The sequence below is a fragment of the Oncorhynchus clarkii genome, chromosome 6, assembly GCF_045791955.1.
Source record: "Oncorhynchus clarkii lewisi isolate Uvic-CL-2024 chromosome 6, UVic_Ocla_1.0, whole genome shotgun sequence".
Lineage (NCBI taxonomy): Eukaryota > Metazoa > Chordata > Actinopteri > Salmoniformes > Salmonidae > Oncorhynchus > Oncorhynchus clarkii.
In genome coordinates, this window is record NC_092152.1 from 80,957,377 (window position 1) to 80,971,322 (window position 13,946).

The following is a 13,946-nucleotide window of genomic DNA, read 5'->3' on the forward strand; positions in this document are numbered from 1 at the left end:
CTTTTTTAAAACAACCCTTTATTTTTTTGCCTACATAACTGTAGTAACAAGAGAATGTCACCACTCCAAATAGAAACATCACCTTGTTCCTGAGCAGAAAGCCCAGGTCCATGTTTCCTTAGCCAGCGGACAGATAAGGGAAGCCAGTATCCTCCTGCAAGGATGTGAGGAATGAGTTGGCGTAGTGTTATTATCTCCTGCAAGGTGCCCTCAGGCCACAGCTAACATGGGTCCTGTTCATTAGGCACCAAGTGCAAGAAAACGGACTGGAACAGAGAAGTACTGCCTGGACTTGTTTTGTTACGTCATGCCCTAATGAATGTGACTGAGGTGTTTCCCTCCATCCTCTTCTCTACAAAGTCATTTCTCATATTAGGCCTATTCAGAATGTCTCACAGTGCTCAGCTCTCGTTTCCTTAACTCTGGGAATGTTCATATCCCATGGCTATGTTTTAAAACAGTGTGGCCTTGTCAGTGAGATATGAGGGGTTGTGTCCTAGAGTTTAGAAAAATGTATTTTAGTGTCACTCCACAATGATACAAAATACAGATTTTTCAAACCACAATGTGGACCACTCAGTTTTGAGACACTAAAAACAATCCTCGTCAAACATGGTAGAGGCATCATCTATAATGCATTACATCATCTATACACATGTATGCATAAACAGGAAACGATGTACAGTAGACATAAGGACAGTTGGGCCCTTATAAAGACATGTCTCCTTCGGAGGATAAGGTGGCATGCTTTATTCATATTATTACCTGATAACATGTAATACAATTTATCATTTTCATCTAGACCCAGGTCAATCCATTTTTAGGTCAATCCATTTTTAGGTCAATCCATTTTTAGGTCAAGCCATCCCAGGTCAATCCATTTTTAGGTCAAGCCATCCCAGGTCAATCCATTTTTAGGTCAATCCATCCCAGGTCAATCCATTTTTAGGTCAATCCATTTTAGGTCAATCCATTTTTAGGTCAATCCATCCCAGGTCAATCCATTTTTAGGTCAAGCCATCCCAGGTCAATCCATTTTTAGGTCAATCCATCCCAGGTCAATCCATTTTTAGGTCAATCCATTTTAGGTCAATCCATTTTTAGGTCAATCCATCCCAGGTCAATCCATTTTTAGGTCAAGCCATCCCAGGTCAATCCATTTTTAGGTCAAGCCATCCCAGGTCAATCCATTTTTAGGTCAATCCATCCCAGGTCAATCCATTTTTAGGTCAATCCATTTTTAGGTCAATCCATTTTTAGGTCAAGCCATCCCAGGTCAATCCATTTTTAGGTCAAGCCATCCCAGGTCAATCCATTTTTAGGTCAATCCATCCCAGGTCAATCCATTTTTAGGTCAATCCATTTTAGGTCAATCCATTTTTAGGTCAATCCATCCCAGGTCAATCCATTTTTAGGTCAAGCCATCCCAGGTCAATCCATTTTTAGGTCAATCCATCCCAGGTCAATCCATTTTTAGGTCAATCCATTTTAGGTCAATCCATTTTTAGGTCAATCCATCCCAGGTCAATCCATTTTTAGGTCAAGCCATCCCAGGTCAATCCATTTTTAGGTCAAGCCATCCCAGGTCAATCCATTTTTAGGTCAATCCATCCCAGGTCAATCCATTTTTAGGTCAATCCATCCCAGGTCAATCCATTTTTAGGTCAATCCATCCCAGGTCAATCCATTTTTAGGTCAATCCATTTTAGGTCAATCCATCCCAGGTCAATCCATCCCAGGTCAATCCATTTTTAGGTCAATCCATCCCAGGTCGATCCATCTTAGGTCAATCCATCCCAGGTCAATCCATTTTTAGGTCAATCCATCCCAGGTCAATCCATCCCAGGTCGAGCCATCCCAGGTCTTGTAACCAAGGCCTACACTGTTACATAGAGAATAGGTGTTTAGTTATGTTTGTGGTTCAGGTTGCTTTGTCCATCAAGTGTGTATGTATAGTGTGTCTGTCTTTTCACACTTAGTTGTACCTGATCCAGTATCTTCAAGGTGTTTGGTGGAAAATTCTCAAAATTGTGTGTGAATGAGTATATCTTTTTTGTGTTTGAGTGTTGTTGTGTGAGTGAGTATATTTTTAGTGTTTGAGTGTTGTTGTGTCTACTATGTGTGTGTGTGTGTGCACCGATGTGCATCTGACCCGTGCCCACGTCTTTCCCTCTACCAGTCACGAGAGCTGGAGGCCCAGAGGCAGCGTGGTGCGGACATGGACGCCATGCTGGTGGAGCGAAACAGGAAGCTGTCAGAGAAGGAGGCCTACACTGTCCACCTGCAGACTGGCATGGCCACCGGAGAGCAGACGGCCACGCCTCCAGCCCAACCCGACACGGAGCACATGGTAAATACAAATTCCAGAAGCTTTATTGTCCTTGAAATATACATCAGATGGACAAATTGGCACGACCCAACAATGATGCTTCTGCTATTGGGACACTACGGATTTCAGAGAGATGTTAGGGGTACCAGTAACAGTAGTCACCAGCCCTGGTCCTGGAGAGACATGGGGTGTGACCAGCACAGTCATATTATTCTTGACCTCATGCACACAATCTAATACGAGGTTTCCCACCACACAATCTAATACGAGGTATCCCACCACACATTCTAATACGAGGTATCTCACCACACAATCTAATACGAGGTATCTCACCACACAATCTAATACGAGGTATCTCACCACACAATCTAATACGAGGTATCTCACCACACAATCTAATACGAGGTATCCCACCACACAATCTAATACGAGGTATCTCACCACACAATCTAATACGAGGTATCTCACCACACAATCTAATACGAGGTATCTCACCACACAATCTAATACGAGGTATCTCACCACACAATCTAATACGAGGTATCCCACCACACAATCTAATACGAGGTATCCCACCACACAATCTAATACGAGGTATCTCACCACACAATCTAATACGAGGTATCCCACCACACACCACACAATCTAATACGAGGTATCTCACCACACAATCTAACACGAGGTATCTCACCACACAATCTAATACGAGGTATCTCACCACACAATCTAACACGAGGTATCCCACCACACAATCTAATACGAGGTATCTCACCACACAATCTAATACGAGGTATCCCACCACACAATCTAATACGAGGTATCTCACCACACAATCTAACACGAGGTATCTCACCACACAATCTAACACGAGGTATCTCACCACACAATCTAATATGAGGTATCTCACCACACAATCTAATACGAGGTATCTCACCACACAATCTAATACGATGTTTCCCACCACACAATCTAATACGATGTTTCCCACCACACAATCTAATACGAGGTATCTCACCACACAATCTAACACGAGGTATCTCACCACACAATCTAATACGAGGTATATCACCACACAATCTAATACGAGGTATCCCACCACACACCACACAATCTAATACGAGGTTTCCCACCACACAATCTTAATACAATGTTTTTGGGTGGTTTTCCAGGCGTTGTCGGAGGAGAGCGGAGCGGGCTCCCTGGCGGAGCTGCAGCTGCTGGTCTTAAGTCTGACCAGGAAGGTGGGCGAGGGTGATGAACGTTACAGCCTGCTGCAGGAGCAGACTGAGAGCCTCAAGGAGCTCCTAGTCACAGAAAAGGCCGCCTTCGAGGACAAGGAGAACATGTACAAGCAAAACGTAGGTTATGTTGAAAAATCACAGATTTCGCAGATGTGATTTTTTTAACGTGATTTATCAGCAAATCTGTTTGACTTTAGATTACAAGAGATGTACTATTTTTTTAATCATCACATTTATCGTCACATTTATTAATGACAGATAAACATTAAAACAAAAACAAAACATCCAGTTACAACTCAACTCCTCCCCCGTCCCTGTAAAATCAGCTTTTTCATATTTTCTGTGTCTTGGCCAATCACATCACTGTTCACCTCATCAGCTGAAGAAATCGCAAACGCTCTATTTCCCTGTCAGACCAGCCGTGACCAGCCGTGTATTCAAGCTTCCCTGTCAGACCAGCCGTGTATTCAAGCTTCCCTGTCAGACCAGCCGTGACCAGCCGTGTATTCAAGCTTCCCTGTCAGACCAGCCGTGACCAGCTGTGTATTCAAGCTTCCCTGTCAGACCAGCCTTGACCAGCTGTGTATTCAAGCTTCCCTGTCAGACCAGCCGTGACCAGCCGTGTATTCAAGCTTCCCTGTCAGACCAGCCGGGACCAGCCGTGTATTCAAGCTTCCGTCAGACCAGCTGTGACCAGCCATGTATTCAAGCTTCCCTGTCAGACCAGCCGTGACCAGCTGTGTATTCAAGCTTCCCTGTCAGACCAGCCGTGACCAGCTGTGTATTCAAGCTTCCCTGTCAGACCAGCCGTGACCAGCCGTGTATTCAAGCTTCCCTGTCAGACCAGCCGGGACCAGCCGTGTATTCAAGCTTCCGTCAGACCAGCTGTGACCAGCCATGTATTCAAGCTTCACAAATGTCTTCTGAATGAACTATCGTTTCAGATCCAGACGTTTAAAGACATCATTCTGCAGAAAGACAACAAGCTAATGGAGGTCAACCAGATGCATGAGCAGGAGCTCTTCAAGTTGGCCGCCAAGTCTGACGCCAGCGCTGATCTGGAACAGGTAAACTAGACTAGAGGATTTACCACTGTTACTTTTGTTTTACCATTAAAATGACCAGTAAAATCTACTATGAACCCACTTTAAATTGTCCTTATTCCGTGAAGTTACTCTATTCATTCTGAACTCTGTAACCCGGCTGCATGCTAGCTGTAGATACACTATAGATTATTCTATCTTAAGCCATTGGAAGGAACATTCTGTTTCAAAACAGTTATACATCCAGCGAATTGTACCAAAAGTTAAACATTTCCAGTTACAACATGCAATGTCCTAGTGTGACCACAAGATCAAGTTGTGATATACAGTATCACTGCTGTGCACCGTGGGTAGTGTAGTTGCTGACATGGCTGTCTGTCCTCCCCAGCTCCTGAAGGCTCTGAAACAGAAACTACATGAGAAGGAGGAGGTGCTGCAGGGTAAAAACCAGGTGATTGATGTCCTCCAGGGGGAGGTGGACTCCAGAGACCAGCAGATCAAGGTGAGGGGTTATTTAAATAGGTCAAACTTTATTTAAGGTGAACTATCCCTTTAAGGGGTCCTCTTTGTGTCTCAGGTAGAGCATGGCGCTTGCACCGCCTGGATCAGGGGGTTTGTTTCCCGCTGGGGCCACCCATATGAAGAATGTATGCACACATGACTGTCACTTTGGATAAAAACTTCTGCTAAAAGGCATATATTATGATCTATTATAAGGAACCACATGGGTGTTAACAGCTATACCCATTGGAAGGGTGGGCCACAACAATATGGACTACGTTCCAATTCTCTTCCTTTCTCCCAAAGTGTGTGTCCACTTCCAAACCTTCCTGCATACATTTAACAATGACGAGAACTCTCTCCAGACTACTCTTACATCAATCCAATGCTATTAGATCCCTTACAGGGAGTGTGCAAGTGCACACTACTAGGAAGAGGGTGGAGAATCAAGGATACAGTCTTGGTGATGGCTACTACTATAATGAATAATAATTTGGTGGGTGCTTATATTTGTCCTATTTCATACACATACAAGTGTGTATTAATACGCCTGTGTGAATTCTAAATGTGTTTTTTGCGTATCCCATCTCTCCGGACACCCTCGGAGAGTGGCGTGACGGCCAGGGTCTGCCACTATCAACGGTGACCCTGGAGTAATTAACTTCAGATGAGGGAGACCAATCCCCTTATGATGGAATCTCTCTCGCGACAACCCTAGTTTAGAACTGTGATCACCAATTGTCCCTCCTTCCCTCATCCATCCCTCTCTATCCCCTCCTCCTGCTCTACCCTCATCCCTCCTTTTCTCTCCCAGGACCTTGTGGAGCGGGCGCGACGGCTGCAGGTGGAGCGCGAGAGCCTCGGGTCCAAGATGGAGGCTGAGAAGCACGTGATGCGGGCTCAGCTGCGTGACCTCTTGGAGAAGCACCAGGGCGAGCTGCGCCGTGCCGCTGAGTGCCACGAGGCCCAGCTGGCCGAGCGGGAGCAGGCACTTCGCGGGCAGCTACAGGAGGAGCTGGGAAGGACCCCTGTCGCAGAGCTTCAGAACCAAACGCAAGCAGGGAGCTGCGGGGATTCTCCAGCCACGGCCCAGAGGATGAACGAGCTGGAAGGTAGGTAGTCGGTACAGGTGTTGACAGATACACACATTCTGCAGACCATAGGATGCTTATATAATGTTGATGGGCTTCCTGGGATGTTAAGCTCTTCTTCAGGTCTTGTGAAGATCTCATGATCTGCTTTTCTCCTGTCACTCCTTTCTCTCTCTTTCTCCCCCCCCTTCTTTCTCTCTCTGTCTCCCCCTTCTTTCTCTCTCTGTCTTCCCCCTTCTTTCTCTCTCTGTCTTCCCCCTTCTTTCTCTCTCTGTCTCCCCACCTTCTTTCTCTCTCTGTCTCCCCCTTCTTTCTCTCTCTGTCTCCCCCCCTCTTTCTCTCTCTGTCTCCCCCACCTTCTTTCTCTCTCTGTCTCCCCACCTTCTTTCTCTCTCTGTCTCCCCCCTTCTTTCTCTCTCTGTCTCCCCCCTTCTTTCTCTCTCTGTCTCCCCCCTTCTTTCTCTCTCTTTCTTCCCCCCTTCTTTCTCTCTCTGTCTCCCCCCTTCTTTCTCTCTCTTTCTCCCCCCTTCTTTCTCTCTCTGTCTCCCCCCCTTCTTTCTCTCTCTGTCTCCCCCCCTTCTTTCTCTCTCTGTCTCCCCCCCTTCTTTCTCTCTCTGTCTCCCCCCCTTCTTTCTCTCTCTGTCTCCCCACCTTCTTTCTCTCTCTGTCTCCCCCCTTCTTTCTCTCTCTGTCTCCCCCCCTTCTTTCTCTCTCCCCCCCTTCTTTCTCTCTCTGTCTCCCCCCCTTCTTTCCCCCCCCCCCCCCCCCCCCCCCCCCCTTCTTTCTCGTCTCTCGCAGCACAAGCCAAGCTGAAATCTGAGGAGGCCAGTAAATCGGAAGCCAAGTTCCTGAAGATAAAAGCCTGGTCAAAGTCTCGTATTCGACAGCTGGAGGACGAGCTGAGGAAAAGCCAGGTAAGAGATCCAGTTCTATCTAGCAAACTAATTGTAACATTTTAAATAGGCGGGATGAGTACATTTATAATCAGCAGAGTGATGATCAATGTTGTAACTTTTCTGTAACAATGGTCTGTGAGAAGAGGGCAATTATTTTAGCAGAGTTGAATTCCGAGCTCCCATCTATTTAGACTTCTATGATTAGTATGCTCAGAGGGCACGTGTCTTTGGGAGAGGGAAAATGTTGCCCTGAATGTATGTCGTACACGTTTAGTCTCATTCAAGAACCAGACATGTTGCGCTGAGCTTCCCTTGACCTGTGAACTTTGACCCTCCTCCTAGTCTGGCAGAGTGGGCCCTGACGTGACGTCCCTGCGTAGCCGCGTCACGGATCTGGAGGAGGAGCGGGAGGAGACGCTGTGGAAGCTGGAGCAGTACGACGAGATCAAGGCCAAGAACGGTGAGGAGAGTCTTCATCTATCACCTGACTACACTTATCTGGACCATGGTGTAATGAACTTAACACTTACAAAACTAGCTAGCACGTTATCTTATTGTGGACTTCTCCTTGGTGTTATCATTTATAACTCTTTAAAAAATGATGTGTTAATTGGGTATTTAGTAAACACCCCACCCCTCTTTTGTCTAGCGTTTTGGAGAATTTAGCAACGCTAGAAAAAAAAGCATTTCTTTAAATTCAAAGTGAAAAGGGTTTTATTTTCTCTTTAACAAAAGGGTTTTCTACTGCAGATGTTCTCTAGATGTTCTCTGTACTGAAACTAATCTCTGTCTCGTCTGGTGAGGATTTACAAGAGGTTTGAAGACCATCTAAATGAGCAACGGCTCCCCATGTTTACAAGTGATCTGTTTCAGCCTTGTACATCTGTATGTTATTTTGGTCGCTTGTTCTGTTTGATCTTTGTCAATGTACCTTCAGCGTGTTATTCAGAATCTGTTTACATTGTGTTCTGTCTCTAACATGTCCTCCTGTAGATGTACTGGAGGAGGTTAACATGTCCTCTGTCCTCATGTAGATGTACTGGAGGAGGTTAACATGTCCTCTGTCCTCATGTAGATGTTAACATGTCCTCTGTCCTCCTGTAGATGTACTGGAGGTGGTTAACATGTCCTTTGTCCTCATGTAGATGTACTGGAGGAGGTTAACATGTCCTCTGTCCTCATGTAGATGTACTGGAGGAGGTTAACATGTCCTCTGTCCTCATGTAGATGTTAACATTTCCTCTGACCTTATGTAGATGTACTGGAGGTGGTTAACATGTCCTCTGACCTTATGTAGATGTACTGGAGGTGGTTAACATGTCCTCTGACCTTATGTAGATGTACTGGAGGTGGTTAACATGTCCTCTGACCTTATGTAGATGTTAACATGTCCTCTGTCCTCGTGTAGATGTACTGGAGGTGGTTAACATGTCCTCTGACCTTATGTAGATGTACTGGAGGTGGTTAACATGTCCTCTGTCCTCATGTAGATGTACTGGAGGTGGTTAACATGTCCTTTGTCCTCATGTAGATGTTAACATGTCCTCTGTCCTCATGTAGATGTTAACATGTCCTCTGTCCTCATGTAGATGTACTGGAGGTGGTTAACATGTCCTTTGTCCTCATGTAGATGTTAACATGTCCTCTGACCTTATGTAGATGTTAACATGTCCTCTGTCCTCATGTAGATGTACTGGAGGTGGTTAACATGTCCTCTGTCCTCATGTAGATGTACTGGAGGAGGTTAACATGTCCTTTGTCCTCATGTAGATGTTAACATGTCCTCTGTCCTCATGTAGATGTACTGGAGGTGGTTAACATGTCCTCTGTCCTCATGTAGATGTACTGGAGGCCAAGCTGGTGGTGTACGAGGAGCAGCAGAGGAAGATGGCCTCCGACCTGGAGCAGGTCACCAAGAGAGCCGCCTCTCAGGTCAGAGTTCAAACCCCACCAGACAGTACCCCCAACATGCACTGCAACGAGGAAGTACCACCTACATCCCGGCATGCAGTGCAGTAGTGGTGTCGAGTCATGATACTTGATACTCAATGTTGGGGAAACCAGTGAGGGGTAGATGGGTTCATCTATGGATGCATACCTTGACTGTCACTCAAGGTTTCCGTTAACCAGTAATAGCCGGCTTCCCCCCCCCCAACTGGTAATTGAAGCGCGTTTTACATTCACCAATCAAGTGCATAGGTAGGCAGGCTTCAGCATGTCCCACACCACTTTGCAATGAGCTGGAAGCAGTATGCATTTTGCAGATGTATACTTCATTGTTTAAAACCTGAATGTTTTACTTCATATTGTGAGGCATATCTTACCTTGCATCATAGTAGCCTAAAGTATTTTATAAAGACTTCCTTATGCCATTGAAACCAGCAGCCTGTTTCTCTCATCTTCTATTGGTTTTCAAATCAACTTTGTTTCATTGACCAGTTGCCAAACTTCAACCCTCGTCATATTAGCAGCCCGTGCTAGTTGTTGCATCATTAGATCTCCCTGCTAAATGTTTGTCTCTGTCTCATGAACCTGCTGTCTGGTGCGGTCTGTTAATTGCATTAGGGAACAAACATTCGCGTGTAGCCTACTGCCTTGTGCGCATTGCTGCACTTATAATGTGAAGAAATAATAGTTTATCAACATTTCAAGCTAAATGTTCTGATCTGTTGCATCATCCTCATTGCTTTTAAAGTTTTTTTGATGTATCCTTGTATGATTTTGGGATCTATCGTCCCACAACTGTCCCAGAGTCTGTTTGGAAAAGGCTATTTCTTTCTCACAAAGAAAGATGAGCTGAACAATAGAACAGGTTAACTTTTCTACTGTGGGGGATAGTAGATTGTCATAGACTAGTGATGTTGCTGTTGGTTTCTCCTTGTTGACTGAGGAACAGTAAATGTGGACAGTTATTCTAACATCTACAAAGTGCTCATCAGAATTCAGTAAGAAGGAGGATTCATGGCGTTGTATCCTCCAGTTGTATGTTCTGTTCAGATGAATTACCGTAATCTAAATGGGATTTCTCAGCACCTTGGGTGGAGGACGTAATCAGGTTACGCACCCAATACATATGGGTCCGGTACATTTCAAAATGATCGGGTAAATGTCTGGCGCCTCATTTTCCTCACAGAAACCCTGCTGGCACCGTACACCAAACACATCTGACACATCTATCCTATTGACCACTTCACTTCTCTGATGGAAAGACACTTGTTCTCAGATGAAATCAAACACCACATTCTCCCATGTTGAGTAATCCCTGGATGAGAATAAATACCTTATCTCTGGACCCAATACTTCCTCCACCCCCAAACCAATATCCTGCTTCTCATGTCTTTCTGATCCTACACACACTAGGCCAGCGAGTCAGGTAGCGCCGACGACGCCCAGAGCCAGGTGCTGGACTGGCAGGAGATGGTGTCGGAGGCGGTGACGGCCAGGGACCGTGCCCGCGAGGAAAAGGCCACCATGGCCCTGCGCATGAGCCACATGGAGGAGGAGAGAGAGGGTAAGGGCCCTGCCACCGCTGGTGGGTGATCCACACACACACAGGGCGCACTGGCACTACCACACACCACAGACACTAAACCTCACCTCAGACCGAAATGCAACAGTCGTATCACCCAGAAGCCGCTAACCCGCCTCCCTCAGAACACAGCTACCACTCCGTCCAAACCTTTTGTTATATACTGTCAAACAGCATACATCTTTTACCCAAGGAAACAGGGAGGAAGGAAGGTGGGAATTCTAGAGAAGTTATCTGTTAAAGTTCAATGTCTTCTGTTGTTGTTTGAGAGCCCCTCACTGTCCAACTGAGCATGTTTATTTTTTGTTTCATTTTTTTCCCTCCAACCATCCGTCCAACCATCCGTCCCCGGCGAGCTTTTCGTTCTGGCTCTGCGCCCCCCCCAACCCCTACCCCATGTCCTCCCCCCCTCCTCCTCCGCTCCCTGCTCCTGGGATGGGGGCAGCCAACAAGAACCTGTTTCCCATCAGTTTTGTGCATGCAGGCCCATCCCCCTCAGCAAAAGCCTGTGCCCACTGTACTGTCCTCAGTTTCCCAGGATCCTTTTCACCTCCTCCGGGGTAAACTGGAGGCAGTACAGTGGAGGCCTGTGCTTTTTATTTGTCCCTCTTCCTCCATGTAGTGTTTCTTTCTTTCAGTATCTTCCTCTCTTTTTAAGTTTCCTTCCCTCCCACTTTCCCCTCCCTCTCTCCTTCCTTCCCTCTCTCCTTCCTTCCGTCTCTCCTTCCTTCCCTCTCTCCTTCCTTCCCTCTCTCCTTCCTTCCCTCTCTCCTTCCTTCCCTCTCCTTCCTTCAGTCTCTCCCTCCCCCAACTTTCCCTGCCACTTTCGGACTCCGTTGACTTCATAATGACACTGTCCTTGAACTGATCTGCAAAACATATTAACACAACAAAATGACAAGGCTTCAATGGTGGTGGGAATGCTAACGCTAACACTGGAATTAGGACTAACTGAGGGCGGAGCTTGTATGGAAAAAAGAAATAAACCAATGATCTTCTTTATAAAAAATAAAGAAACCAATGATCTTGTTTATAAAGAATTAATAAACCAATCAAAAGAGCCCTAGAAGACTCTCCTCTAATAGAATTGTGAAATATCCTTATTGTTTAATTCATAGAAAGATGAGGCTATATCTAAACCACTAATAACACTAAAGTAAAAATTCTAGGCCACAGTTGTGATGTCATTGTGAGCATAGTTACTTGACAGATGATGTGGAATTATATAATATACTGACATAATAGCTTGAGGGAGTTTTGTGTCTTCTAACACACACACACGCGCACACTGCAAGTGGTGCTGTTTTTCAACACTTTTGTCCTCTCCAATCATCTATCCATCTTTACTAACGCTTGCTAACCTCATTGTTGTCATTTGCCTGTGTAACGCTGCCACCCTTGCTGCTTTTAGTTGCTGAAGTAGCTAACTGTTGCAATATCTGATTGGTGCATTCCTACTCAAACTTGGTTTCTGGAGCTCATCTTAACATCTAAACAACAACTGGCTGTCAATGAAATATTGTCATGTCCATTCAATGATTGCTCATCACTTAATAAATTATATGGAGTCAATTCCGTAAGTTCATTCTGTTAAAGGAGATTCCTTGGAATTCAAGAATCTAAAGAGTCCTCATTGAAAATAAATGACAATTGTTTTTATTCGCTTGGCTACATTGACCACTTTGCACTACCACATCTGCAATCCTCACCCAATGAAACCCTTCTCTCTGTCACCCAATGAAACCCCTTTCTCTGTCACTCTTTGCTTTTAGCTAGTCCTCCCCCACCCCTCCCACATCTACCTGATATCACAAAACAGATGGGAATGAGTTTTGTGCAAATTGTTGGCCCTGATTGATCAATTTGACATAAATGTGATTGCTACCCCCTCCCCTCGATGGTCCAATCACTGACTAGTGACCACTGATAATTAAAAATGTAGTGACCACTGATCACAGTCCAATCACAATGTGGGCAGCTTTCAGTCGGAATGGCTGTGACCTCCCTGCTTTCCAGTATGCCAAATCACCATTGAAAATGTTGTTGCAGTACAGTCTCCTTGAGCCGTAAAGACATTGCAACCACTGCCCCAGCCCGCCCCCCTTCCATCCTCCTCGTGTTGGGTTGCTGCCTGTCTCCCTCCCTATTAGTTGTGCATGGCTTTGACCAGAAACTCTGCTTTTAGGAAAGTCTACACAGCCACGCAATCAACACACACACACACACACACACACACACACACACACACACGTATGTAAAGAACACACACTCATAGGAGTCTGGAGTGCTCTCTTTCTCTCCTCTCTGGAGTGAGTCTGCACGTTTCCTTGTGTGCAATGCTGCTGTTGTGTGTTCATCCACTGGGTGAGCGTACCTTTTTGCAGTCTTTCCCTCTTGTCTTTCACCCTCTGTCACTCTTCTCTCCTTATCCATTATATCTGTCACTCTTCTCTCCTTATCCATTATCTCTGTCTCTCCATCTGTCTCTCCATCTCTGTCACTCTTCTCTCCCTATCCATTATCTCTGTCACTCTTCTCTCCTTATCCATTATCTCTGTCTCACTCCCTCCTTTCCCTGTATCATCTCTTTCTTAAACCATCCTCTATCTCTCCATCTCTGTCTCTCCATCTCTGTCTCTCCATCTCTGTCTCTCCATCTGTCTCTCCATCTCTGTCTCTCCATCTCTGTCTCTCCATCTCTGTCTCTCCATCTCTGTCTCTCCATCTCTGTCTCTCCATCTCTGTCTCTCCATCTCTGTCTCTCCATCTCTCTCTCCATCTGTCTCTCCATCTGTCTCTCTCCATCTTTCTCTCCATCTCTGTCTCTACATCTGTCTCTACATCTGTCTCTGCCTCCATCTCTCTACCTCCATCTCTCTACCCCCCTCCTGTAATGCATCTCTGGGGTTCAACTCTGTAACCCAAAAACACCCCCCTCATCGCTCCCTCCCCTTCCCTGTGGCACAAAACTGATTGAGGATGACTGGTTCTTTCCCGGCTGCTCCGATCCAGTGCTGGCCAGCCGGCAGCAGGAGTTGGAGGAGGAGCTGGTGCAGGCCCGGGGTCTCACAGGGCTACATAGGGGCGGCAAGAAAATGGGAGGCGCCGCCCACCAACACAGCCTGCAGGTACGGAGTAAAAGGGAGAGGGAGAATGAATGATGGAGGGGAGGTGGTAAGATGGGTGAGTGATTTGGCAGAAGGAGGGTGTGGTGAGTTCAGAGCTGGGAAGGAATAAGACAGCAATAATAATAACTTGGTGTGTGCTAATATGTGTCCTCTTTCAAGTACAAGTGTATTAATACACGTGGGAATTT

General features: G+C 45.9%; 1 protein-coding gene across 10 annotated transcripts in view; it reads left to right on the plus strand.

Moving 5' to 3' along the window:
* LOC139411700 (golgin subfamily B member 1) overlaps window positions 1-13,946 on the plus strand; it is a 69,535-nt gene that overhangs the window by 7,167 nt on the left and 48,422 nt on the right. For all 10 annotated transcript variants that reach the window (XR_011634619.1, XM_071158350.1, XM_071158347.1 and 7 more), the window contains exons 6-15: window positions 2,180-2,350; window positions 3,499-3,687; window positions 4,515-4,637; window positions 5,002-5,115; window positions 5,929-6,226; window positions 7,004-7,119; window positions 7,444-7,561; window positions 8,942-9,033; window positions 10,462-10,612; window positions 13,643-13,758. Coding sequence is in view for 9 of the 10 variants with exons in the window: in XM_071158350.1 (XP_071014451.1) it covers window positions 2,180-2,350; window positions 3,499-3,687; window positions 4,515-4,637; window positions 5,002-5,115; window positions 5,929-6,226; window positions 7,004-7,119; window positions 7,444-7,561; window positions 8,942-9,033; window positions 10,462-10,612; window positions 13,643-13,758 (1,488 nt within the window). In the remaining variant the exon portion in view is untranslated. The remainder of the gene's footprint in view (window positions 1-2,179; window positions 2,351-3,498; window positions 3,688-4,514; window positions 4,638-5,001; window positions 5,116-5,928; window positions 6,227-7,003; window positions 7,120-7,443; window positions 7,562-8,941; window positions 9,034-10,461; window positions 10,613-13,642; window positions 13,759-13,946) is intronic.